Source organism: Hyperolius riggenbachi, chromosome 10, assembly GCF_040937935.1.
Source record: "Hyperolius riggenbachi isolate aHypRig1 chromosome 10, aHypRig1.pri, whole genome shotgun sequence".
In the NCBI taxonomy this organism is placed as follows: Eukaryota; Metazoa; Chordata; class Amphibia; order Anura; family Hyperoliidae; genus Hyperolius; species Hyperolius riggenbachi.
Genome location: NC_090655.1, coordinates 12,595,108 through 12,622,350, shown reverse-complemented (window position 1 = coordinate 12,622,350; position 27,243 = coordinate 12,595,108). Strand labels below are relative to the sequence as shown.

General features: G+C 46.1%; 2 protein-coding genes across 3 annotated transcripts in view; one reads left to right on the top strand and one right to left on the bottom strand.

Annotated features, from left to right (window-relative positions):
* Positions 1-21,250, top strand: part of DHX32 (DEAH-box helicase 32 (putative)) — a 118,058-nt gene extending 96,808 nt beyond the window's left edge. For both annotated transcript variants that reach the window (XM_068255728.1, XM_068255727.1), the window contains 5 exons: positions 1,247-1,438; positions 11,842-11,988; positions 13,567-13,754; positions 15,366-15,547; positions 20,369-21,250. In XM_068255728.1, coding sequence (XP_068111829.1) covers positions 1,247-1,438; positions 11,842-11,988; positions 13,567-13,754; positions 15,366-15,547; positions 20,369-20,552 — 893 coding nt within the window. In that variant the 3' untranslated portion in view covers positions 20,553-21,250. The remainder of the gene's footprint in view (positions 1-1,246; positions 1,439-11,841; positions 11,989-13,566; positions 13,755-15,365; positions 15,548-20,368) is intronic.
* Positions 21,136-27,243, bottom strand: part of BCCIP (BRCA2 and CDKN1A interacting protein) — a 29,263-nt gene continuing 23,155 nt past the window's right edge. Inside the window, exons 6-7 of the mRNA XM_068255729.1 lie at positions 27,053-27,233; positions 21,136-22,880 (exon numbers count right to left, since the gene is read on the bottom strand). Of these exons, the coding sequence (XP_068111830.1) occupies positions 22,710-22,880; positions 27,053-27,233 (352 nt within the window). The 3' untranslated portion in view covers positions 21,136-22,709. The remainder of the gene's footprint in view (positions 22,881-27,052; positions 27,234-27,243) is intronic.

The window sequence follows — 27,243 nt, the reverse complement described above, 5'->3', positions numbered from 1 at the left end:
AGCATAATGTCCTACCATATTACTATTATGTATTTATATAGCACTGACATCTTCTGCAGCACTTTACAGAGTACATAGTCATGTCAAAGGAGCTCACAATCTAATCCTACCATAGTCCATAGTCTGTCCTACCGTATTATTATTTGTACTCTGTAAAGTGCTGCAGAAGATGTCAGTGCTATAAATACATTAGTCATGTCACTGACTGTCTTCAGAGGAGCTCACAATCTAATCCTACCTAGGTAAGTATCCAATTTGTTTTCTACTCTGGATCACACAGGTTTGCTTTAAAGGACACCTGAACTGAGAGTGATATGATGGCGGCCATATGTATTGCCTTTTAAACCATACAAGTTGCCCGGCAGTACTGCTGATTATCTCTTTGGCTGTAGTAGTATCTGGATCACACATCTGAAACAAGCATGCAACTGAAGTCTAGATTAAGTCGGAATTAGTCAGAAACATCTGATCTACATGCTTGTTCAGGATCTATGGATGAATCTTTTAGAGGCAGAGGATCAGCAGGACAGCCAGGCTGCTAATAATCTTATTGAAGTATGTATATTTTGAATATTGGAACTTTTCTATTGTTGTACCAAGATAAGTGACTTTTATCACGGTTATAATGTTGATTAGGAGATCATATGCCAGTAATGCTGCTTACTGCACCTATTGTTAGACATGTTCTGACTCTTTGCATTGTATATTGTAACTTGAATTATAAAATTAATAAAAAGATTGTTTTTTTTAAAAGACAGCCAGGCAAGTTGGCAACCGGTATTGTTTAAATTAAATTAATATGGCAGTGACCATATCATTTTCACTTCAGGTGTAGTGGTGACATGTTATATAGATCTTTGTATGAAACTTAAGAAACATTTAACTTGAAGAGAGAATTTTTTTTTAAATACATTTAGGAACCAACCTGTCTGCTCTCATTGCCTGTACAATCCCTTTTTCTTCTACCAACCTCCAGTGTACTGTCACATGAAATGTGTGCATGTCACCCAGCTGTCTCCATACCCAGAAAAATCCTGATTATATATTTAGGTCAGGCTGGGGGAAGGCTAGGCCGGCAGCCATTTTTATTCTGTCATGTCTGGAAATTCAGCTCTAGGAAGTCGCACACCATTCTCATTCTCTCCCACCAGATTGATTTTTTACCATATTACTTCATATCATTCCTAATTTCTGTCTGTCTTCCTTACAGCTCAGTCTGTCTTCCTTTTTTTTTTTTTTTGCTCAGATCCTGAAATTTTGATGCAAGCGTTGGAAGATCTGGATTACCTGGCCGCCCTCGACAATGACGGGAATCTCTCTGAATTCGGAATAATTATGTCTGAGTTTCCTCTGAATCCGCAGCTGTCAAAGTCTATTTTAGCCGCCTGCGAGTTTGACTGTGTGGATGAGATGCTGACGCTGGCTGCTATGGTTACAGGTACCGTACGGGGTAAACAATCGGTGCATGCACATTAAGTAAAAAAGGGAGGGATGTGCAAAGCGAGATGAAACCAAAACTCGAGAGTTATGTAAATGGTACAAAATCTTCACTTTATTTGGTTATCAAAATGGTAAAATGTGAGAACTGGATGTCAGACATGTCACAGAAAACCCACCCACCCACCAATAAAACCCAAAAGTCCAAGGAGCGAGGGCCTTTTCCTAATGTGCACCTTACACATAAGTATGGAGATCCTATTATGGCCGTGGAGGACAGTTCACTAACTCAAAAGCAAACAGACAGCTAATTCAGGACAGGTCAGCTTAGGATATAACAGGAGGTTCCTCACTCGTGCTGTGACCAGTCTTCGGACAGCAGGGCAAGTCCCACTCGCAGACTCGCCAGTTCACCAGGCATAAGCACAGCAAAGGTAGCAGAGACGGAGATTAGCAGTTAGGAAAGCAAGCAGCGGCGCAAAAACAGCTGTTACTGCAAATGTCCATAGGATGCTTAATGTGAGCAGACAGTAACGGCCTTCATAGCCATGCAGTACAGTTAGTACGTGTTTCGTTTACTCACAGTTCAATATACTGCCCGTATAGTCCTCTCCTTGTGTCAACAGCAATGCGATGTCCAGTCTAGATATCACTAAACGGTCTGTTAGATGAATGTTTGCGGGATGCCAACCCGCTCGCTGTGCATGTGTCCTCCGTATGCCGGGATCGTTTCCATGCGGGCACTTCCGCGTTATGGTTTCCCAGCGCACATTGTATTGCTCGGGTTGCTGGTCCTCAAGCTCCGCCCACCGACTGGTTTCGCGCATGCGCGCTTCCTCAGGGTGTGTTCTAATCATGGCTGAAAGGTAAGTTAAATACTCAAAAGCCGATCTAGCTCCGCCTCCAGGGCGGGCCGGGATTGGCTCGTTGTGAAGCAGTGACGCGCAGGGCGCCGACCCGACTTCCAGGGAAGGAGTGTCGCTCAGAAAATGACGTAAAATTACGCAACAGGGTCCGCAGGTAAACACTTAGCAGGTGCAGTTCAGATTCTATTATAAAACCATAATCTGCAGTGAGTTCCATCATAGGGTGGATAGGATCCCCAAGCAGCCTCCAGATTGAGAAGTATATGAGGTGCTTAATGTAAGGGCCTCTATCAGCATGTTAGTTTATTTATTAAAGGTCCAGAACAGACCCCAAGCAGAACAGCGCAGCTGGACACATGTCATTATAGAAAGCACTGTAATCCAAAATCTACATTGTGTCCCAAAGGGACCAAGGTGCGAAGCTTAAAGATCCAGCTGCACTCCTTCTGCTTGAGGATTCTGTCAAAGTCACCTCTACGGGAGGAAATATTGAGTTTGTAGATTCCCTTAGCTTTTGAACCAAGTAGGCTGCCTCCATGAAAGTCTTTATAGTGTTGCGCAAGGGGGGTTGTGTAATCCTCGTCTTTCGCATTGCGCATATGCTCACCTATCCTCGCCCTCAAAGGACGTGTTGTCTTGCCGTGCATGCACGGTAATCAGGGGATGGTGAGCTGGGGAGGTGAGCGGCTGATATGAGGCCTGGAGGATTGTGTGTGCAATTTTGGTATTAACCATAAAACGTTGTTATGGTTAATACCAAAACTAGTATATTTTTTTTTAAAGAGGCTCTGCAACTTAAAAAAACAAAAAAAAAGCCCTTTGGGGGATACTTGCCTCGGGAGAGGGAAGCCTCGGGGTCCCAATGAGGCTTCCCCGACCTCTGAGGCTTGTTGGAATCCAGAGCTGGCTCCCCCGAGACACCCCCTCCCCCGCAACAAGCAGTGATTTATTTACCTCTCCGGGACCCAGCGCAGGCGCACTTGCGGCCCTTCATTCGGGCTAGGCGGACATAGCCGAGCTCGATCATATCCGCTCTACTGCACAGGCACAAAAACTCGCATCTGCACAGTGGAGCGGATATGATGGGGTTCGGCTATTTCCGCCTTGCCCGAATGAAGGGCCGCAAGTGCGCCTGCGCAGGATCGCGGTAGGTAAATATTTACCTTGCCGCATTTCAGGGGGGTCCCGGCGCTCTGGATGAGGATGGGGAAAGCCTCGTTAGGATCCAGAGGTAAGTATCCCCCAGATGGATTTTTTTAATATACAGATTCTCTACGTTTTTTTTGTTTTTTCTTGTTCAGGAAAATATGAAAGCCCTACAAATCTCAAGATTGACTGAGGAAAATGCTGAAAGCATTCATGTTAGGGATCCTCCCTCATTGAGATGCACATGATTTTGAGTTGTCGCGTGATTATGCAAATTTTATATGCAAATGTATGCATTGGATAAAATGGACCAATCGAATTTTACCTCTGCAGGAATTGATTGGTACATTTTCAAGCTGCATTACTTGCATTTGCATACAAAATTTGCATAAATACTGCATCAACTCAAAATTATTTGCATCTCATTGAACATCCCTAATTCCTGTTGATAATCCTATCCTACATTTTGTATAGCGCTTTTCTCCTGGTGGACTCAAATTGCTCGAGAGCTGCAGCCACTGGGGAGCGCTTAAGAGGCCACCCTGCAGTGTTAGGGAGCCTTGCCCAAGGACTTCTTGCTGAATAGGTACAGTACTGACCCTCCCTAGCCAGGATTCAAACCCCGGTGTCCCATGTTGTTAAAGGCAAAGCCCTTAACCAGTGCACTGTCCTGCCGTTGTGATAAGTCAGAAACTTTAAAGAAAACCTGTAGGGTTAATAGAAAATAAGTTACATACTTGCATTAGTAGGCTTTTCCAATGTCCATGACCCCTCCGCTGCCAGCCAGGACCCCTCCTCTTCTGGCCACGCTGCCCTCTATGTACGACCGTGGACGCACTGCACAGACGCAGAGAACGGCCGTGCCGGGAGAAGAAATTCTGCACAAGTGGCTCCAAGCTCTGGCGTAGGCCGTACTCTATGCCTGTGCAGGGCAGCCAAACTTTCACCGAGAGTAGGGGAGGGCTAAGAGCATTATTGTACTTTTAATGTGGAGTATTCTTCAGAGGGTCCCAGCTTAGCGAAGAAGGGTGGCGGCAAGATAACCTGAAGTGAATTACAAAAAAAAAACTGATACGCGCCTAAAAAAAGGGAGGGCTCTAGATCCCATAGAGCCTTCCTGGGCTTTCCTTGGTCTCCTCGTTCCCCCCGATGTCCCCTGTTCAAAATTTGCACCTTTGGGGCTCAGAAGGCTTGGGAAGCACTTGTGTCCCCATGCTTCCAATGACTGGCGCATCCATACTGCACATGCGCGAGTCCGGACCCTGCGTGCTCAGATCGGATGCGCCCGTCTTCGGACATACTTATGGACACCAGGGGGACAGCGCTAGAATGAGGCTCTGTGGGATGCAGGGTTTTCCCTTTTTCTTAGCTGAGTTTTTTTTTTTTTTTTTTTTTCCCCTCTCACTTCTTGCTCTAGGCAGAGGTATTGCCACCCTCTGTACAGCGCTCACCCCCAGTACAGTGACAGTTGGCGGATGGTGTAATGGTTAAGGGCTCTGCCTCTGACACAGGAGACCAGGGTTCGAATCTCGGCTCTGCCTGTTCAGTAAGCCAGCACCTACTAAGTAGGAGACCTTTGGCAAGTCTCCCTTACACTGCTACTGCCAATAGAGCGCGCCCTAGTGGCTGCTGCTCTGGCGCTTTGAGTCCGCAAGGAGAAAAGCGCAATATAAATGTTATTTGTCTTGTCTTGTCTTGACAGTAGTTGCTTTCATAGCTCCCTCTGTACAGTGCTCACTCCCAATATATTGTGTAGCCCCCCTCTGTACCCCCCATCCCGGTACAGCTCTCACCCCAAGTACAGTAACGGTAGTTGCTTTCATAGCCCCCCTCTGTACAGCGCTCAGCCCCGGGACAGTGACGGTAGTTGCTTTCATAGCCCCCCTCTGTACAGCGCTCACTCCGAATATAGCTGTGTAGCCCCCCTCTGTACCACCCATCCCGTTACAGCTCTCACCCTCAGTACAGTGACGGTAGTTGCTTTCATAGCCGCCCTCTGTACTTCGCTCACCCCCGGTAGAGTGATGGTAGTTGCTTTCATAGCCCCCATCTGTACTTCGCTCACCCCCGGTAGAGTGATGGTAGTTGCTTTCATAGCCCCCCTCTATACAGCGCTCACCTCCGGTACAGTGACGGTAGCTGCTTTCATAGCCACCCTCTGTGCAGCGCTCACCCCCAGTACATCTGTGTAGTCCCCTCTGAACCACCTGCCCTCTATACAGCGCTCACCCCCAGTACAGTGACGGTAGTTGTTTTCATAGCCGCCGTAGTTGCCCTCTGTACAGCGCGCACCCCCAGTACATCTGTGTAGTCCCCTCTGAACCACCCGCCCTCTGTACAGCGCTCACCCCCAGTACAGTGACGGCAGTTGTTTTCATAGCCGCCGTAGTTGCCCTCTGTACAGCGCTCACCCCTGGTACATCTGTGTAGCCCCCCTCTGTACAGCGCTCACCCCCGGTACAGTGACAGTAGCTGCTCTCATAGCCGCCCTCTGTACAGTGCTCACCCCGGTACATCTGTGTAGCCCCCCTCTGTACAGCTCTCACCCCCGGTACATCTGTGTAGCCGCCCTCTGTACAGCTCTCACCCCCGGTACATCTGTGTAGCCGCCCTCTGTACAGCGCTCACCCCAGGTACATCTGTGTAGCCGCCCTCTGTACAGCGCTCACCCCCGGTACAGTGATGGTAGTTGCTTACATAGCCGCCCTCTGTCGGGATTTCTCATCTGTCAGGTGCTGCAGCAGAGCGATCTATATTTAGTTGTGATTACACTCTACTCGCGGCGGACTTTATGAAAGGCAGGATGGATGGCGGCGATGCGACGGAGAGAAGTAGGGCTAGAGGTCAGATTCTCAAATTTTCTCGCAGCGCAGCTTTCTTCACGATCGCCAGATGGACGGCTGTGGAAAAGCAAGGCTTGTGTTTTCTAGAGCTGTATTTAATAATTCTTCTGCCTGGTGCTCCGTTACACCAGCAAAAATTGTATTAATTGCTTGTTTGATGCATGGTGACAGGCTGGTCATGGAATGGCGCCACCTAGTGACAGCAATCGGAATTGCAGCTAATTCTGGCAATCCATATCCTGTGGAATAGGATTATTTTATATGATCTGCTGGAAATTATTGCAGAAAACGTTTTACTTTAGATTCAATCTGATCAAAGTATTTGGGCTTTTCTGTTCGATACTCTGGGTTATTTTAAAATGTTAACGGATTTAAAGTCTATTTCAAGGTTTGTTTGTTTTTTTTCTTTTCATTAACCCCTCTATCCCCCCCAACTATCTTTACCAAAGATGCATTAAAGGACAACTGAAGTGAGAGCGATATGGAGGCTGCCATATTTATTTCCTGTTAAACAGTACCAGTTACCTGGCAGCCCTGCTGATCCATTTGGCTGTAGTAGTGTCTAAATAACACTAGAAACATGCATGCAGCTAATCTTGTCAGATCTGATAATGTCAGAAACACCTGATCTGCTGCATGCTTGTTCAGGGTCTATGGCTAATAGTATTCGAGGCAGAGCCATATACCTCTCACCTTAAAGTACCCACTGCCCATTAATGGTACAATATTTTCCTCAGATACAATCATTCGCTCAGATTTGTACAATCGCCTTGTACTGAAAACCATGCAGTATGCGCGGAAAAACGCAAAATGATTATATGGTCGATTGGTATACACTACAATAGTTCAAAAACATTTGTAAAGTGCTTTTCTCTCATAGGACTCAAAGCGCATAGATATGTCTCACATTAGTTCAGGGTTGCAGGCTGGACTGTGTTACAGAGGAAATAGTCAGGTGCAGTGGCGTACCTAGGGAATTTGACACCCGGTGCTGATTATTTACAGACACCTCCCCCTCCCCCCCTGTTTGTTGATGGGAGGGTTGACGGGATGGGGCGCCAAGCATGTCGCTGAAAATGTGGGAGTGTTTTGGGGGGAAAAGGAGATATCAGGATGTGGACGGAGCTAACCGTTATGAAACTCTGTACTTTATACAATGACGCAGAAGATGTCAGTAATCTGGTAGGACATTAGTTTATGACAATAGTACGATTAGATTGTGAGCTCTGCTGCGGACAGTCAGAAAAGGGGGACATATGAAAGAGGGGGATGCAAAGGAGGAGGAGGGGGGATAAAGAGATAGAAGCACAAGACAGAGAGCCTGGTGGGAGAGGAGAAATGGCAGGAAGGATTCTCATCAGGACTGTAGACATCACCAGGGATGTTAAAAGAAGCCAATGAAATCTGAAAAGAGGAAAGGGTCATGGGGAAGACAACAGGGTGGGTGGGAGAGCTGGGAAAAGCGATACGATTACCTGCAATCAAGCTAATCTAAATTGCCTGCTGGCTTCTCTGCTCACTACAGAAGTCAGCTGTCAGCATCTGTATCACTGGAGTCTGCAACAGCAGACTGTCCTGCATTATTAATTAAGCTGATCAGGATAAATAATCAATAGTCCAGGGCACTCTGGTATTACAGCAGCCACTGCACATAGCTAATAATGACAGGCAGCTTTTGAAGCACTAAACACATCCTGCCACCTCTCCCTGCTAATGTCCCAGCTGCAGCACAGCAATCATTCTCTCTACTCGCCCTGCTGCTCTGCACATTCACTCACTGCAGGCTGTGTGTAGAGAGCAAGGAGACACATTGCCCACGGGAGCACTAAACACATCCTGCCACCTCTCCCTGCTAATGTCCCAGCTGCAGCACAGCAATCATTCTCTCTACTCACCCTGCTGCTCTGCACATTCACTCACTGCAGTCTGTGTGTAGAGAGCGAGGAGACACATTGCCCACAGGAGCACTAAACACATCCTGCCACCTCTCCCTGCTAATGTCCCAGCTGCAGCACAGCAACCATTCTCTCTACTCGCCCTGCTGCTCTGCACATTCACTCACTGCAGGCTGTGTGTAGAGAGGGAGGAGACACATTGCCCACAGGAGCACTAAACACATCCTGTCACCTCTCCCTGCTAATGTCTCAGCTGCAGCACAGCAACCATTCTCTCTACTCGCCCTGCTGCTCTGCACATTCACTCACTGCAGGCTGTGTGTAGAGAGAGAGGAGACACATTGCCCACAGGAGCACTATACACATCCTGCCACCTCTCCCTGCTAGTGTCTCAGCTGCAGCACAGCAATCATTCTCTGTACTCACCCTGCTGCTCTGCACATTCACTCACTGCAGGCTGTGTGTAGAGAGAGAGGAGACACATTGCCCACAGGAGCACTATACACATCCTGCCACCTCTCCCTGCTAGTGTCTCAGCTGCAGCACAGCAACCATTCTCTCTACTCACCCTGCTGCTCTGCACATTCACTCACTGCAGGCTGTGTGTAGAGAGTGAGGAGACACATTGCCCACGGGACAGAAAGGGGGAGGGGTGCTACATCTAGTGCAGGAAGTAGTACAGTCCCCTGCACTGCCTGCTTCTATTTTCCCGAATGGTGGAAGAACGCAGTGACTGAGCACCACAGCAGCACCCCTAGCCATGGCTACACCCGGGGCTGTGAGCACCTGCAGCCTTATGGTAGGTACACCACTGGTCAGGTGTTCATCAATGCCAGACTAAACAGGTGGCTTTTCAGTTTGGACTTAAAGGATACCCGAAGTGACATGATGGGATAGACATGTGTATGTACAGTGCCTAGCACACAAATAACTATGCTGTGTTCCTCTTTTTCTTTCTCTGTCTGAAAAAGTTAAATATCAGGTATGTTAGTGGCTGACTCAGTCCTGACTCAGGACAGGAAGTGACTACAGTGTGACCCTCACTGATAAGAAATTCCAACTATAAAACACTTTCCTAGCAGAAAATGGCTTCTGAGAGCAAGAAAGAGGTAAAAAGGGGGATTTCTTATCAGGGAGGGTCACACTGTAGTCACTTCCTGTCTGAGTCAGGACTGAGTCAGCCACTTACATACTTGATCTTTAACTCTTTCAGGCAGACAAAGAAAAAAAGGAACACAGCATAGTTATTTGTGTGCTAGCCACTGTACATACATACCCATGTCTATCTCGTCATGTCACACGTCACTTTGGGTGTCCTTTAAATGCTTCCAGGGATGGAGCTGTCCTGATTGGTTGTGGCAGGGAGTTCCAGAGTGTAGGGGCAGCATGACAGAAGGCTCTGCCTCCAAAGGTTTTGAGGTGGACTCTAGGGGTGACTAGTTATTAGATCCTTTACATCCAATATTGTGTGGGGTGTGAGGCAGTTGCAACAAATCCTTCAGTTATAGAGGGCCCAGATTGTGCAAGGACTTGAATACAGAATAGTAGTTTGGAATGTTGGATTTTACCATTGTATCTGAAGAGAGAAAGTGTCATAATCGACCCATTTTATGGGAACAATCGATAACTACCTTCCGATGACTTACGATACCACCAATCTGATCGAAAGATCGTTAGAGATGGCCCGAACGGTTCCAGGCGAACTTCCGGCGGTTCGCGTTCGCCATGTAACGCAAACTTTTCCGGAAGTTCGGTTCGCCCCCATAGTGCGCCATTAGGGTCTACTATGACCCTCTACATCACAGTCAGCAGGCACATTGTAGCCAATTAGGCTACACTCTCTCCTAGAGCCCCTCCCCCCCCTTATATAAGGCAGGCAGCGCCGGCCATTACACTCACCCGTGTGCCTGCATTAATTAGTGAAGGGACAGCTGCTGGCGGACTCTCATACGGAAAGATTAGTTAGGGTCTTGTAGGCTTGTTAGCTTGCACCTGGCTGATTGTTATTGCTAAAATAGCACCCTACAACAGCTCTTTTGAGAGCTAATGTTCTCCTGATGTGTGTGGTTTTTTTTTTTTGGTTTTTTTTAGTGTTGCCCACTGACACTGCATTATACAGCCCTATATGTTGCAGCTGGACCTTGCTAATTGCTATAACTGTGCCAGCCAGGCCCTGCCTATCTATACTGGGACACCTACCTATGCCTACCTACCTACTGGGGCATCTACTTACCTATACGGTGACACCTACCTATGCCTACCTACCTATACTAGGGCACCTACCTATGCCTGCCTACCTACCTATACTGGGTCTCCTACCTATGCCTAGCTAACTACTGGGGCACCTACCTATGCCTACCTACCTATACTGGGACTCCTACCTATGCCTAGCTAACTACTGAGGCACCTACCTATGCCTACCTACCTATACTGGGGCACCTACCTATGCCTACCTACCTATACTGGGGCACCTACCTATGCTTACCTACCTATACTGGGACACCTACCCATGCCTACCTACCTATACTGGGGCACCTACCTATGCCTACCTACCTATACTGGGGCACCTACCTATGCTTACCTACCTATACTGGGACACCTACCTATGCCTACCTACATACAAGAAGATAATAAGGTTGTTGCTTCATTGTGGACAGACCAAATTTGATCAGCTGGACAGTCACTGTTCTGTCATTGAGCTACCACAGCCCGGCGACCATATGGGCTGGAAAACTGCCACGGCCTGCACTCTCGCCATGGTGCGCACCAGTCCAGCACGGCCGTCACTACGCAAACAGCTGTTTGCAGTGCGTTACACAGTGAGTTTGGTGTGTCAGTGTGAAGCAGTACACTAATTACACTACCTGATTGATGTATACACATGCAAGATGTTTGAAATTACTTTAGGCCTGCAATTTAGCATTCAATGTGATTTCTGCCCTTAAAACGCTACTTTGCGTCACATCCAGATTTTTCCCCGGGACTTTGGGCATGTATCCCACTCCGCCATGCCCCCCTCCAGGTGTTAGACCCCTTGAAACCACTTTTCCATCACTTTTCTGGCCAGCATAAGTGTTTCTAGTTTTCAAAGTTCCTCCCTATTGAAATCTATTGCGGTTCGCGAAAGTTCGTGCGAACCGAAAATCGGAGGTTCGGGCCATCTCTAATGATCGTATCTGAGGAAAATATTGTCCAGTGAATGGTCACCTTTCACTTTTCCATGCTATGCCGTGCAGGGCGGCAGCAGAAATGCAGCCTGTACGTCTGTATGCATTTATTAAGCATTATTGTGAACGTGCACCTTTGTGACTTGTTGAACTGCATTACCCAGCATGCCTTGCCCTTTCTCCCAAGAGCTGATTTGTAGGCCTATCTATACAAGTATATGTAGAGTGGCTGGATAGTGTATGGATAGTGTACTGGGCTCTGCCTCTGACACAGGAGACCTGGGTTCAAATCTTGGCTCTTCCTGTCCAGTCAGCCAGCACCTGTTCAGTAAGGAGACCTTGGACAAGACTCTCTAAATTGCTTCTTCCTATAGAGCGCGCCCTAGTGGCTGCAGCTCAACCAATTTGAGTCCGCCAGGAGAAAAGTGCAATATAAATCTTGTCCTGTCTTTATCAGTAACTTTGGCATCTGTTCTCAAACCGGCAGCCCCAAACTGTTTCTTGGACTCGCACCTTGAAGCCGACGCGGACAGGCTGAGTGACCGGAGCAAGTTCTACCACCCTGGGGGCGACCATTTCACCCTGATAAACATCTACAGGGAATACAGCCAGACGAGGACGAACCACGCCAGAAGTGAGTGTCGGGGATCCATCAAACACCACATCCCTCCAAAATAACATCCGAGTCCCGTCACAGCAAGTAGTCTCTAGTAGAGAAGGGCAATGAGATGCTTGATGTCACGGTTACACTAATTATATGCAAATGTATGCAGCTTGGGAAAGGACCACTCCAATGCAGTATCCAGACTTTTGTGAGACAACCTGTGTCTGACCTTCCCTCTAGTGTAAATACATTCCTGACGGGAGCTGCAGAGGCAGAGATAACGCTTTAGTGTCTGTAGCAGACCTTTCTCATCTGCATAATACTGTTTCCCAGCCGCAAGATATTGATGCTTATGAAACGAAACCCCAGATTCTGCTGCTCCAGGCAAACTAAATGTAAAGAACCATGTTAAGACATAAAGAATGCGATAGAAGAGGGGTAAGGAAGAGTTTAGCTAGGGATATGGAGGCTGCCATATTTGTTTCTTTTATATTGGACCTGAACTCTTGCACAGGACTAAAGGAAAACCTAGACAGACTCTAATACATAAATGGTGCCTTTCTCTAATTCCTGCTCATTTGTGACTAATCACAAGCTGTGATTTGATCTCTCCTCTGCTACAGCAGAGAAGCTAATAGGAAAACACAGGATGTTAAACCTGTCTGCTTCCATGAAAGAAGGAAGTAGACACACTGCAGATTTATTGCAGGAGTTTAGCAGGAGGCCCATGTGACCCGGCCCTGTGGATGAGGGGGTGGGTGCAATGATGCTATAGGTCCTGGAAAAGCAGCCGGTAAGGGTCCTTCCACAGTAAAAATTGCAAAAGCAGTGCGCTGTGATCGCAACTTTCATGCGTTTTTTGAGCGTGCGTTTGGTCTACAGATTTCGGGTGAAATGGGCGGGTGCAATTATGATTCCCACCATAGAAAAAAAAAAGCCAGCGGGAAGTTTTTGCACATGGGAGATCACACAGCAAATCTCATAGCAACGTGTTAGTTATGCAATCTGCTTGTGCTGCCATTTATTTAAAGTGGACCTGAACTCCGAAGTTCCTCTCTGCTCTAAAAGATACACAACAGAAAAAAAATCTTTGTTACAGCTGATACAGATCCTGCAATAAATCTGCAGTGTCACCACTGTCTGCTTTTGTGAAAGCAGGAAGCAAACATCCTGTGTTTACAAATTCGCTACATTGCAGAGGCATCCAGCTGACACAGCTGAGAGATTAAATTACAGTTGTGATTAGTCACATATGAGGGTGACTTAGACAGGCTTAACACTCTAAATACATACAGGTTGCATTTCTCTCTGTTTTCCTTCTGTCATGTGCAAGAGTTCAGGTCCACTCTAGCCTAATCACTAACACAGGCAAACTGCAGTAGGCGCTAAGTTTATGACTGAGGTAAAAATGTATGGCACTGCGATTACCATGATGATCACATTGTCCTTGCGATCAGCGAAACGCAGGCGCTTCGACAATCTGATGAAAGCGCATGCAGCGTGGGTCGGCACTAAGAACATGTCTTAACTCTTTGCAATCTGAAATGAATTGTGTATACTTCATCCACAATAATGCCTGCATGTTTGCATGGTTGTTTTCCCCACCAGAGGAGCTGGAGCGGTGGTGCCAGGAGCACTGGCTGGACCACGGTGCCCTGGAGATGGCGGGCATCGTGCGGGAGGAGCTGCTGGACATAATGAAGAGGCTGGAGCTCCCGGTGTCACCGCCGGCATTCGGCACAGAGGAGAATGTCCTGAACCTGAAGAAGTCCCTCCTGTCTGGACACTTCATGCAGGTGGGAAAAATGAGGACTTGAAAACTGTAAAAACAGGGATCAAGTGGTCTCTAATGAGCCCCAGCAAGTCCCCCTATGGACCTGACTGCTAACTCCGCCCCCACCTGGCAACTGCTAACTCCACCCCCACCTGGCAACTGCATAGCCTCAATATTGGCGAGGAGTAGAAATGGTCAGTGAAAATTTTATGGGTTTTTTTTTTGTACCGCAGATAATTAAGTCAATGGAAATTAGCATGCAATGTGTGAAATTATGCTGCAGAATGTACTTTGCAGTTTCACATGCGCAAGGGGGGGGGGAACCCCACAATTTTGCAAATTTTTACAGAAGTGTGATGGTCTCTTGACTTTCAATAGATGTGCAGGTGTGGACCCCGCCCAAGTGTTATCATTACCGTCATAGGTGATTGGCCGGGAAAAGAAGCAATGGTTGCAGGCACACTTAAATCGTTTTCTTCTCATTGGCTATTTCACCACATACACTAATCATCAATGTCAAATTATTTTATTTTTAAATCCTACTTCCCTAAGAGGAGGGAAGTCTCTGGGTCCTATAGAACCTTTCCGTCAGGGATGAGCAATGGATGAATTCCAAATAGGTATTATTCGAAATTCATCCAGGTAATTAGCACACCGGAGTGGATAAACTTACCCAGGAGCCTTCTGCTTTAATCCGTCCCATGCTGCGTTCCAATCCACCGCACTTCCTCCTTCAACCCGGAAGGAGGAAGTGCGGCAGTCACGTGACCGTGGATTGGAACGGAGCATGGGATGCGCCGTGGAATGGATTAAAGCAGAAAGCTCCTGGGTAAGTTTAACCCTCCCTCCCACCCCCCCATCCCCGCTCAGGTATGCTAATTACCTGGATGAATTCCGAATAAAATCTATTCAGAATTAAGCCGTTGCTCATTACTTCCCAGGGGCGTAACTAGACATCACTGGGCCCCCCTGCAAAACTTTGGATGGGGCCCCCTCCCCCTGCACACTGATTAGGGACTGTCTACAGAGCTTTGTATGATTATCAGTGGCTGAGCAGATGCAGTCATTAGAACAATTATGCAGAGAGCAGAAAGTTTTTTTTTTTTTCTCTCCTTGCCCTCAGTTGTCAGTCTTTAAGGACTGGGCCCCCTTGCGGATGCATCCCTTGCAGGGTCTATTGCTACTTCCCGTTCCTCTCATGGTCACCTCGGTCCAGCCTGCCATCAATGGAGGCTTCGAGAGCCTGAGTGTTCCCGAAGACTGGCGGCTCTGTACTGCGCATGCGCAAGTGTGCTAACGCAGGCGCTGTAAGGAGCCACTTGTCTTTGGGAGCACTCATGCTCCCGTGGCGGCACAGTAGTATTTGACTGATCGGTCGAATACTGCTCTATCGGGAGCCAGTGCTACAATGTGGGGACCTGGAGAGGGATGGGAAGGACTCAGAGCCTTCCCTCTCCTTAGGAAGTATGTTTTTTTTATTTTTTTATTTCAGGTGACATTCACTTTAAAAAAAAAAATGTATTGGAGGTGTTATTGCTGCAGTAATTCATACTTCTTTAGTTTACACATTATTATATTTTTATTTGCCTCTCTCTGGTGTGCCAGCAGTACAATGTAAACGTGTGTGTTGCAGATTGCACGAGATGTAGACGGATTGGGGCATTACATCATGCTCACCCACAAACAGGTGGGACAGTTACACCCGGATTCTGGCTACCGGCTCAGCCACGCGTTCCCGGAATGGATCCTCTTCCATGAGTTCAGCGTGGCCGACAGAAGCTGCATCCGGACCGCCACCGAGATCTCCCCAGAACTGTAAGTATCCGCATCGGAGCACAGCCCCTTGTCTGCCCACCACTTTCCAAATGACCCCCAGCATACACTGGGGGGGATGGGGACACCGGCTACTTACCCGGGGCTTCCTCCAGCCGCTGGCAGCCGTCCTGTGCTCTCACCGCAGCTTCACATCCAGCCGGTGGCCTGGGGGTCCCCTCCGGTACAAGATGCCTACGCGAGGAACTCACGGAGTCGCGCTGACGTCATCGGGACTGTACTGCGCAGGGACAGTTGGCCTGCGTAGTACAACCTGGATGACATCAGTACGACTTTATGCGCCACGCGCTGAAGCGCAGTAGGTGCCGACCGTGTGAGGTCGGTATCTGCAACGGAGGGGACCGGGAGCCTCCGGAGCTGCGGCGAGGGCACAGGATGGCTGGAGGAAGCCCCAGGTAAGTAGACTTTTGTTTACTCACCTCGGTCCTAACCTTTAAAGAAAGGCGGTGATTGTGCAGTGAAATTATCAGGAAAATAAACTATGGACTTAGGATGGTCAGTGAGATGCAAATAATTTAAGTTGATGCAGCATTATAAAAATTTTGTATGCAAATGTATTCAGCTTGAAAATGATTGGATAAGATTCTGCTGAGGCAAAATTTGACTGGTCCATTTTCAAGCTGCATGAATTTGCATACAAAAGCGTAATCCTGCATGGACTTGAAATTTGCATCTTAATGACCATCCTTAATATGGACCTTATTCAACGAATTTTACTCAAATTTTCTTTGAGTATACTGTTGCGAAAATCTTAACATTTAATATACATGTAAACGTGTAGAAATAAGAAGTACGTTTCTTCCAGAGTAAAATGAGCCATGAATTACTTTTCTCCTATGTTGCTGTCACTTACAGCAGGTAGTAGAAATCTGACATTACCAACATATTTTGGACTAGCCCATCTTCTCATGGGGGATTCTTAGGGTTTTCTTTATTTTTAAAAGCACTTATTGAATGGGTTTTGTTCCATCCAACTGCCCAAAAAAAGTGTGCAGGGAGGCTGGGCAGCATCCTTGTATAAATCTTTTTCAGGGAATCCTATATAATAAAACCCTAAGGCTAGGTTTCCACTTGTGCGTTTTGTGTCAGTTTTTCTGCTCAGAAAATTTGCATAGATTTTAAAACTAATGTTAGTCAATGCAGCCGTTTCCACTCTATGCAAATTTTCATACGCGTGAAAAAATCTGAGGTCCTGTATCATTTTTTCGGACATTGCATACGATTCGCGTAGAATGCTTTGTATAGGCAATGCGAATTTTCGCGTTACTTGCCCGAAAATTTGCATTAGATCCATGGTTACAGGAAGTTGTCAGCAGTCATGACTAAGCTGTTACTAGGCAGATTATGCATATGTAACTAATGCGAATTTTCGCGTACGAAAATTCGCATTAAAACGCGTACAAATTTCCATGCGAATTTTCACCAATCAGAAAAATCTTATATGATTTTTTGCAGGCGAAAATGTAACGCTACAGTGGAAACGTACCCTAACTGTCCCTGCGCGAAACGTACCCTAACTGTCCCTGCGCCATCCTCCTGTGTCTGTGGGTTTTGGCTACTGCGCATGTGTAGCCATTGGGACAGAAGGACGACGCGGCCAGGGAGCCGGGCGGACTGCGTGAAGAGACCTAGTGCCTGTTTTCAAAAGAGCTTAGGTCGACTAATGTCCTTATAAAGAATAAAGGCCATGCTGAGAATATCCCATGAAGAGATGGGCTAGACCAGTGATCTGCAAACTTGGCTCTCCAGCTGTTAAGGAACTACATGTACCACAATGCATTGCGGGAGTCTGACAGCCACAGTCATAATTCATAAAGGCAAATGCATTGTGGGACTTGTAGTTTCTTATGAATCATGACTGTGGCTGTCAGACTCCCGCAATGCATTGTGGTACGTGTAGTTCCCTAACAGCTGGAGAGCCAAGTTTGCTTATCACTGGACTAGACCAAAACCTGTTGGTAATCAGGGATGAGCACCGGATGAATTCAGAATAGGTTTTATTCGGAATTTATCCAGGTAATTAGCACACCTGAGCGGGCCTGTTGGTAATGTCAGATTTCTACTACTAGTGACAGCAACATAGGAGGAAAGTAATGTATGGCTCGTTTTACTCTGGATGAAATGTACTTATTTGTACGCGGTTTAAAAATTAAGATTTTCGCGACACTTCCTCTTTAACATGAACCAGAGATGAAGCACAGCGAGGAGATGAACCACCCTCATGTATTTTACCATATATATCAGTGGGAACATTAGAGAAAACACCAACCCTGCTCTCTGTTTCATCTTTCACTGCTCAGCCTGCTTGTTATCAGCCCTGATAACATCTCTGACTGAGCATTCAGTCTGGCTTTGCTCAGGAATCATTATAGCCGAGTCATTCTAGCAGAGCCACAAGGGGGCAGGCTTAGGCTTGAAAAGCCATCACAGACGACACTCTGGTTTTGCTCAGGAATCATAGCAGAGTGTCGTCTGTGATGGCTTTTCAAGCCTAAGCCTGCCCCCTTGTGGCTCTGCTAGAATGACTCGGCTATAATGATTCCTGAGCAAAGCCAGACTGAATGCTCAGTCAGAGATGTTATCAGGGCTGATAACAAGCAGGCTGAGCAGTGAAGAATGAAACCGAGAGCAGGCTAATGTTCCCACTGATATATATAATCTCAACAAAGCAACTTTTCTCACACCAATCAGTTTGAAAAGGTGCTACAAAGTAAATCAAACTTGAGGTTTTTTTCCTTGCTTTCTGGGGGCCTTAACGTGTACCCAAGGTGACATGAGATAAACATATGTATGTACAGTACAAAAACATATTAACCGCTTCCCGACCACCTAACATGGAATGGAGGAAGGACAGTGGCTCTCTCCGACGCATATATATGCGTCATCTCGCAAGAAACGAGATGAGGGGAGCTTGCGCGAGCGCAAGCTCCCGTGACACAGTGGGACTCAGCCGCCTGCCAGCCAACTATTAGCGCTGGCAGGTTTTTTTCTTTTTATTAATCAGGTATTTATATTGCGCTGACCTCTCCTGTGGCGCTGTACAGAGTATATTGTTTTGTCACTAACTGTCCCTCAGAGGGGCTCACAACCTAATCCCTACCATAGTCATTTAGGATAAAGACAGTTATCTGTATTTTTTTTTTTTTTTTTTTTTTAACAAAATGTAATTTTTAATTAAAGCGGACCCAAACCAAACATTTTTTTAAATTAAAAATATTTAGTTGCACCACTCTAACACATACAAAGATAAATACACACTCCTTCAAAGCTATGAGCATTTCAGTGCATGCTTTTCACCCTTCTCTTTTCATAGCTAGGGTTATACTGGGGGCAGCCATTAGCAATTCCTCCATTGCCAGACACCATCTACTCCACCAGTTTGCCGGAAATTCCCGGCAATATGAAAGGAAGGAAGGGGTTTCTCCAATAAATGTAAAATATTTTATATTTGTCATCATGCAGCTGAAAAAAGGCTGCTATTTATTATTATAATTTAGAAAAGAGATTTTATTTTTGAAATCTTGTATTTTTCATTTGGGTCCACTTTAATATAAAAAAACTAAACATAGCAGCAATCAAATACCTCCAAAAGAAATCTCTATTTGTGGTAAGAAAAGGAGGTAAAATTCATTTGGATGCCAAGTTGTATGACCGAGCAATAAACTGTTAAAGTCGTGAGGTGCCCTGGTCACTAGATGGGTATTCTCCTCTGGGGCTCAACAGGCTGATAACCAGGTTGTTTTACTTGTTTTATTTTGCCGCCCGAGTTAATTTCTAGGCATGGAAGTGACAAGCTTCTGTCTTGTTGATACCTTGTCTGGAACATAGTAAACATCACTGATAAGCAAATTACAGCCATAAACTGTTTCCTGGCAGAATACAACTTTTAATAGCAGGGGGAGATAATACATTAACTATTAACTTTTTTTTTTTTTTTTTTTTTTAACTCTGGGACACTAAATAGGTTGCTGTCGCTGATTACAGACCGTAAACCAGTCAACCTACTTTGTAAATGTTTAAATATAAAAGAAACCCCTGGGATACCTGGGCTCCTTTTAAAATCTATATTTGAACTTACTTGGGGCTTTCTTCAGCCCCCCGTAGCCAACAAGGTACCCCAGCGTCCTCCTGGCTCCTCCCCCGGTCTCGCCGGCGGTTCCGTTAATCGGCGACTTCTCGCTGATGTGCACCTCTGCCATGCACGTTGAGTTCTTTCACATTAGACCACGCATGCAGGAGACGTGTCCTGCACGTATTGAATAGGCTGTGGCGCGCCGTCGGGAATCTGTGGTGCGACGCTGGGTAGTGGCGGTAGTAATTAAACAGAGGGGAAAATGCCGATTCGACGATAAAATGCTCCTGGGTGCGTTGTACCACAACGCAATAAAACGCAGCATCAGGTGTGAAAGGTAAAAAAAGTCTATGGACTTTCATTTTATCTTAGTTAACGCAAAGTTTCAACTTTGCATTAACGCTGAAAAAGGGCTCTAGTGTGAAAGAGCCTTAAGCGTCATCGGGGTCTTTTTTAAACAATTATATTTATCCTCCTACTCCTAAAAATGACTTTTCTCATCAGGTTATTTTCACCGGGGGTTTACTTTGAAAAAAAGTTATTTCCTTGACTTAACGCAGGAGAAAAAGGTAACTGAATAAAGGGCCATTGTGGCTAAAGTAAATAAAATGAAAATGGTTTATACTTTCCCGATCACTCTTTTACCTAGATTATGACTTTGCGCCTGTGTGATACTAGCCTAACGTTGAAGACCATGCCGTCCTCTCTCACGCCTTATTTTCGGTCTTCAGGTTCATGCAGTCGGTGCCTCAGTATTATTTCAGCAATCTGCCCGCCAGTGAAAGCAAAGAGATGCTGGAGAAGGCCGCAAAGCCTCCATCTAACCCTACACAGAACCCACAGGAAACGCCGGGCATAGAACAGGAAGAGGAGGAGTCTCTGAATACTGCCGAGCAGAAATGTCTCCTGCAATGATCACCTCATCTATCCTAAAGGTGCCTACACACATCCAATATTAATTGGTCAATGTTACCACCTTCACGTATAAGGGTTAAAAGGAACCCAAAGTGTGAGACCTACAGACGCTGCCAGCGATGGTTTTTCACTTCCTGAAATCAGTCAGGAAGTGAACTCTTTGCCCCGGAAATGAATAAATACAATGTATTTATTCATTAAAAGCGCTTGGAAAATCGCTTTTCAAATCTTTGTCAAGAGCTTTACAATTCAATAGAAAGGATAGGAAAATCGGTATCGCAGGAGCCGCGTTTGCGATTGGATAGAAAGCTCATCGCTCATGTGAACACTCACAGAGCACCATTGCACAAGCACTTTTAAGGCGATTTTTAAAATTACCAGCGCTAAAACAGAAAATCCTCAATCGCTCTACATGTGAACAAACCCTCACACTACATGGAGGTGGTAAAATTGGCCAATCAAAATTGTATGTGTGTTCCAGGCTTTACCTACCTACAATGATCAACTAGTCTACCCACTGAGCAGATGGTGCCTCCTGCAGGAACCTCAGTGGATAACTGCAGCAAGAAAAGTGCAATAAACATTTTAAGCACAAAAGGATTTAATGAACTGTGAAATGTACAGACGGATGTTACACATTCAGGACTTCGTTTTTGCAGAATTGTGTTTTGGTATAATAATAAAATATATAACTCCTGTTTCTAGTACTGTTAGCTGCACATTTACTTATAACTTGTGCGTTATTCCTCCACATCAGTAAGAGAGGGCAGTAAAATCTGATCTACCTGTGTATAAAAAGCTGACGGGAGCTGCTGGCTGATTCGGGGGGCTGTCAGTTAATGGCGAAATCGTAGGGCTGTACACAGATGTCAAAGAGGCCCTGTAGTGACATATAGCAGGAAGCAGTAAAGAGGCCCTGTAGTGACATATAGCAGGAAGCAGTAAAGTATTCAGGAAACCCACTTATGGTCATTTTCCTGGTTTCATCAGAAACCCTTCATATAGCTATTTATTGCTGTATTATTAGTCTGTAGCCCTGTCCTACCATGTATGTTTAGCCTAGGCTATTAATTAGGTGGAATCCCCCCCACCACCAATGAACATTATAGATTACAAGGTCGTCCCCCTATTGTTTCGAAATAATTTATGTGTACCAATTCTAGTGATATCTCATACCATACATTATGTATTTGTACTTGTATTGCAGGATTGTCATGATCGCACAGTGTCTTGAACTTCTCATGTATATATTTTCCCCAATATTTGTTTTGCACTACCAAAGATGTTGGCGCTAGATAAATAAAAAAATAACATTCCATGGTGGTGCACCTACCAGGACTATAAAGGTAGCCATATATCTAGTGATTTGGCTGTATGATCGACTGTTTATTTTCTCTCGATTCTATAAAATGATTGAAATGGTGTTCCAGTATGCCCAATTGGTGAAGAGGCTGATTTCATGTCAAATCTACCAGCTTCATCGATTGAACAGGATATGAGATATCAGTCGATCGCACAGGAATCTCCTACTGTTTACATGTCATTCGATTGGCTCTGAATTGATTTTTTTGCATGGAGACACATTGGTCAGATCGAATGTGAATTGCTTAGGATATTGTTTGTAGTGTGTGGGTCACTAATCGATCGACTTTTAATCAACCATACTGAAGTCTATTCCTTAATAAAGTCAATCGCTTTGTTGACTGATTCAGAATCTCTAGCTGTATGGCTACCTTAACTGGCAGGGAGAGAAAAGATTTTAAAATGGACATTAACCAAATTATGTATATATGAATGTAGTAAAAAAAGTATTTTCACTACAGTTCCCCTTTAAGAATTCTGAGTTGATGTAAATGTATGCAGTTCTGAAAATAGACCCCTCTAATGCAGTGGCTGCAGGACTGATTTGGTCTCTAAGGGTGCAATACACATGCAATTTTGATTGGCCAATCACTGACCAATTTTACCACCACCATGTACTAGGCGGGTAAACAGCTTGTGCAGGTAAGTTCTTATACTACATGGAAGTGGGAAAATTAGCCAATAAAAATTGGATGTGTACCAGGCTTTAACTGCATACAAATTTGCATGACCTATTTTATCCACATCTCACTGACGGCCCCTAGTGGTGAAATTTTAGTAATGCGGAAGAGTTCTTCACACTGATAAGTGCTTTTTGAATTCCTCTATGATGCCGTCCATTCTGTCTGTAGGGACTAACATGACCGTCCTGAGCGGTTTCACGGGGACGTCGTCAAAAGACCACCTTCCTGCGAGCTGGGAGTCGCTCTCCTCCTGCACCGAGTAGCTGAATTTCAGGATCGCGTTCTGTGAAAATAAATGACACTTTCCATGTTAGAGGGGATATTACACTCCCATAATGCACTGGTGAGGCAAGATTTCATACTCCCATAATGCACTGGTGAGGCAGACCTGCTCTGCCTTGGCACTGACACACTACTAGGAGAAGGAGCTGGATCAGTGAAGAAACGCATGAAATGTAAAGTTAAACCACCCCTGTATCGGGGATAAAACCATTGCATTAGGCCCATATAGGGTTAGATGACTTCATTCTGAGAAGTCTGATGCTGCTTGTTGTCTTCAGGATCCCTCCCATTTCCTGTTCCCCTTCTGTCCCCAGCCCTCCCGGAAGTTCACTCGAGTGATTCTGCACTGCGCATGTGCAAGTGCCACCGCATGGATGAGCACTTCTCTTGCTGTGCATGCACAATTCTGAATCACTTGTTAGGGCTGGGGAAAACCATCTGAGAGGTTCTTTAAAGGGAACCTTAAAGGATACCTTAACTGAAATGTGACATAATGAGATAGACATGTGTATGTACAGTGCCTAGTGCACAAATAACTATGCTGTGTTCCTTTTTTTCTTTCTCTGCCTGAAAGCGTTAAATATCAGGTATGTAAGTGGCTGACTCAGTCCTGACTCAGACAGGAAGTGACTACAGTGTGACCCTCACTGATAAGAAATTCCAACTATAAAACACTTTCCTAGCAGAAAATGCCTTCTGAGAGCAAGAAAGAGGTAAAAGAGGGGAATTTCTTATCAGTGAGGGTCACACTGTAGTCACTTCCTGTCTGAGTCAGGACTAAGTCAGCCACTTACATACCTGATATTTAACGCTTTCAGGCAGAGAAAGAAAAAAAGGAACACAGCATAGTTATCTGTGTGCTAGGCACTGTACATACACATGTCTATCTCATTATGTCACATTTCAGTTGGGGTATCCTTTAACTAAGAGGAATATGGCCGTTTCCTTTTAAACAATACCAGTTGCTTGGCAGTCCTGCTGATCTCTTTGGCTGCAGTAATGGCTGAATCACACACTTGGAACAAGCATGCTGCTAATGCAGTCTGACTTCAGGGGATGCTTGTTGAGGGGCTGTGGCTGAAAGTATTAGAGACACAGGATCAGCAGGAGAGTCAGGCAACTGGTATTATTTTAAAAGGAAAACTCCATATCCTTCGTTTAGGTTCCCTTTAAAGAGACTCTGAAGCGAACAAAAATTGCTATTTTTACCTCACAGTTCGCTTCAGTAGTGGTAAACCGCCGCATCCCCACGACAAGGGGTTTATACCCCCCAAATCTCGGGCAAACCTCCACGACTTTTAGTCGTGGATTTTGCTGCCCAGGGAGGCAGAGCTTTGTGCTGCAGCGCTGCCTCTACTGAAACCAATCTCAGTCTTCCTTCACAGAGAGGGGTGGAGAGGGCCAGGAAGAGGCAGTGATAAGTAGCGTTTGACTGTTCGGTAGAGGCAGAGCTGCAGCAGAAAGCTCTGCCTCTTTCAGGGAGTGCTGCCTGGATTGCCCCCCCAGGGATTTGGGGGGTCTGAACCCCTTGTTTTGCCGGGAGAATCGGCGGTTTAACTCTACTCAGACTCCTGAAGCGAACTACAGGGTAAAAAAAAAACCCCGCAATTTTTGTTCGCTTCATTATCTTTAAAAGGAGATCCCAGTTGAAAAACACCGGGAGGGACCCTGGTTCCCAAGGAGGATCCTTATTAATCTTTTGCAAACCTGATATTATCTAGCAGACAGTATACAAATGGACAGTATTGAGGAACAGTACCGAGCAGGAGGTGAATGAAAACTGATGGTGTAACAAACTGATCATTTTTTTTTTCATCCTTCAGTACAATGTAAATCCAACTTTTAAGGATACCGAAACCAAACGGTTGTGGTAAAAATGATTGCAGCACTGTGTAGAGTGCAAACAGCACATACCAGCTGCTCCTCCTGCCCCCTCCGTCTGCCGCCGCTCGGTGTATACATCCCAGTGTGCGGTGACTTTACTGAACTTTGGCCCGGACATACTGCATCCTGTGTGCGCAGTATGTCCTTCCCCCTTCACTTCTAGCCGGCGCATAGTGCGAGGCTAAGAAGCACGCTGACCCCTCCGTGCTGCGTGTGCGCTCCACTAAACCAAGCGTCACATGCTAATCCATGGAGTTCATGTGAGGATGCCACAATGAAAGACACTGCTGTCTCTCCCCCCCCCCCCCCCCCCCTCAAAAAAAAGAAAATTGCTGCAAGTTTAAATTCAGCATAGCTTGCAGATGGAGTGGTTGGTATGTGCTGTTTACACCCTACACAGTGCAGCTATCATTTTTAGCAGAACCTTTCGGTTCTGGTATCCTTTAAAGGGACTCAGAGATGAGTCTCACTGCAGTTTTTTACTTACCCGGGGCTTCCTCCAGCCCCATAAGCACGGATGTGTTCCTCGTGTCCTCCTCAGCACCGCCGTCCTCCCGCAGTCAGATCCTGGTAAGCGGTTCACGTTGTACGTTGTCATTTCACAATCTAGTGCTGCCATATTCCTGTGTGTCCATCACGGTCTTGGGCCAATTTAGGGAGAAGCCAATTAACTTATCTGTATGTTTTTGGGATGTGGGAGGAAACCAGAGTGCCCGGAGGAAACCCAAACAGAGAAAAACATACAAACTCCAAGAAGAAAGTGCCCTGGTTGGGATTGGAAGCGAGGACACAGCGCTGCGAGGCGAGAATGCTAACCACTACATCATGGTGCTGCCCATATGTGAATATAGCCACATGTATTCCATACAAAACTGCCATTTACATTCTTTAACCTCAACTGGAATTCTGACAGTTAAGTAACATCAATGTAATTTCCATGCCCTGAATAATGAGAGTTGGTGTGATTAGACTGGGACGGGCCTCCAGCAGCAAAATGGCTGTGCAATGGCCCAGGACAGATGTAGCGGATCTCCCCACTGTTCACCATCGTCTCATACTGGTTACCTCATTACTGAGACGCCATCTCGCCGCTCTCCTGGCCTCAGCATCCGGGGAAGGCACAGATCATTTCAATATACAATTTTAATTAAATGTAATTGAGCGTGGATTAGATACCAGCCTCTCGTTTTACACATAGGTTTTGCTGTAAAACATATTTTATGGCCGCATTAAAATGTAGTTTAACAGCAAGGAAGTTTATTTCTGTGGGTGACGGTTACAAATGGGGCAAGTGTGGGCGAGTAATGACCGTACTTACCGACAGTAACTCCATGGCCTGTCACTCCTCGCTAAACGGATGGCGACACGTCTGACACAAAATACTCCAGAGTACAGAGGAACTTTGCTTACAAATAACGACTATTCTCTCTCCTCAAAGTGCATCAAGGAACTAAACTGGACCCACAACCTAGGATGGCCTGTGTGCTAAACTCTGGCCATTGCAACCTGCAGAAGATTTGGGCGCAGGATGAAGCTGAAAAAAAGCTCACCCTGCTTCTGCAAAATTCCTGGCGGCATTAATTGCTATACCTTCAAGCCGCCATGGACTGTTTTTAAAGTTATTTGGGCTCCAGCTTTTGAAGGCGCCCAAATTATTGTCTGAGCGCTAATATAACCACAATTCCTATTATGGCCTATGGTGGCGCCTAGCTTTCCCTGCGCTGTTTCAGCTTGAGGAGGAGCTTTAAATACGTTTAGAATGAGACCACAAATTACCAAAGAGTTAAGAAGTCTCAACACACTAGTAAAAAAATAAAATTATAAATCATTAACCTCCTTAGCGGTAATCTTAGCGGAGTTCAGCTCGGGGGTGGAGAAAACAAGCAGGAGCGGTAACCCCGAGCTGAACTCGGGGTAGCTGCCGGGAGATCTATGCAGAGCGATGCGCGCCCGGGAGATCCCGACGTCGGCCGTCCTCCTTCCTCTCCTCCGAGACTCTGCTGCCCCCGGTGATATTGCCATCTGTTGTCATGACGACAGCCAGCAATCTCATTAGAGCAGATATACAGCGCCACCCAGAGACCTGAGGGAAAACTGCAGTTCTGAATCCCAGGGGGGTGACAGCTGAGCTGCTGCAGCTCTCTCTAGCGGCATAATTTTTCCAGGTTTTAGGATCTAAAAGCATACAAAAAGATTGCACTGCTTTTTACACCCTAAAATCCGGAAAGAATGATAACGCCAAGGCACTGTTTTAGGAAGAAGTTAGAGTGAAACCAAACCAGAAATTACCTCATAGAAAAACTCATCTTCTGCATTCGCGAACATCATCTGCGCTTTGGCAGGAGCTCCGCCTCTTCCTCCGCCCCCTCTGGGTTTCTCTCCCGGCTCCAGGAAGGTCTTGCAGATGATCAGATAGTAGAAGCACCGGCCGCAGGGCTTGTTGGTCCGCTGGGCGTCGGCCAGTTCCTTCCTGTAGGGGG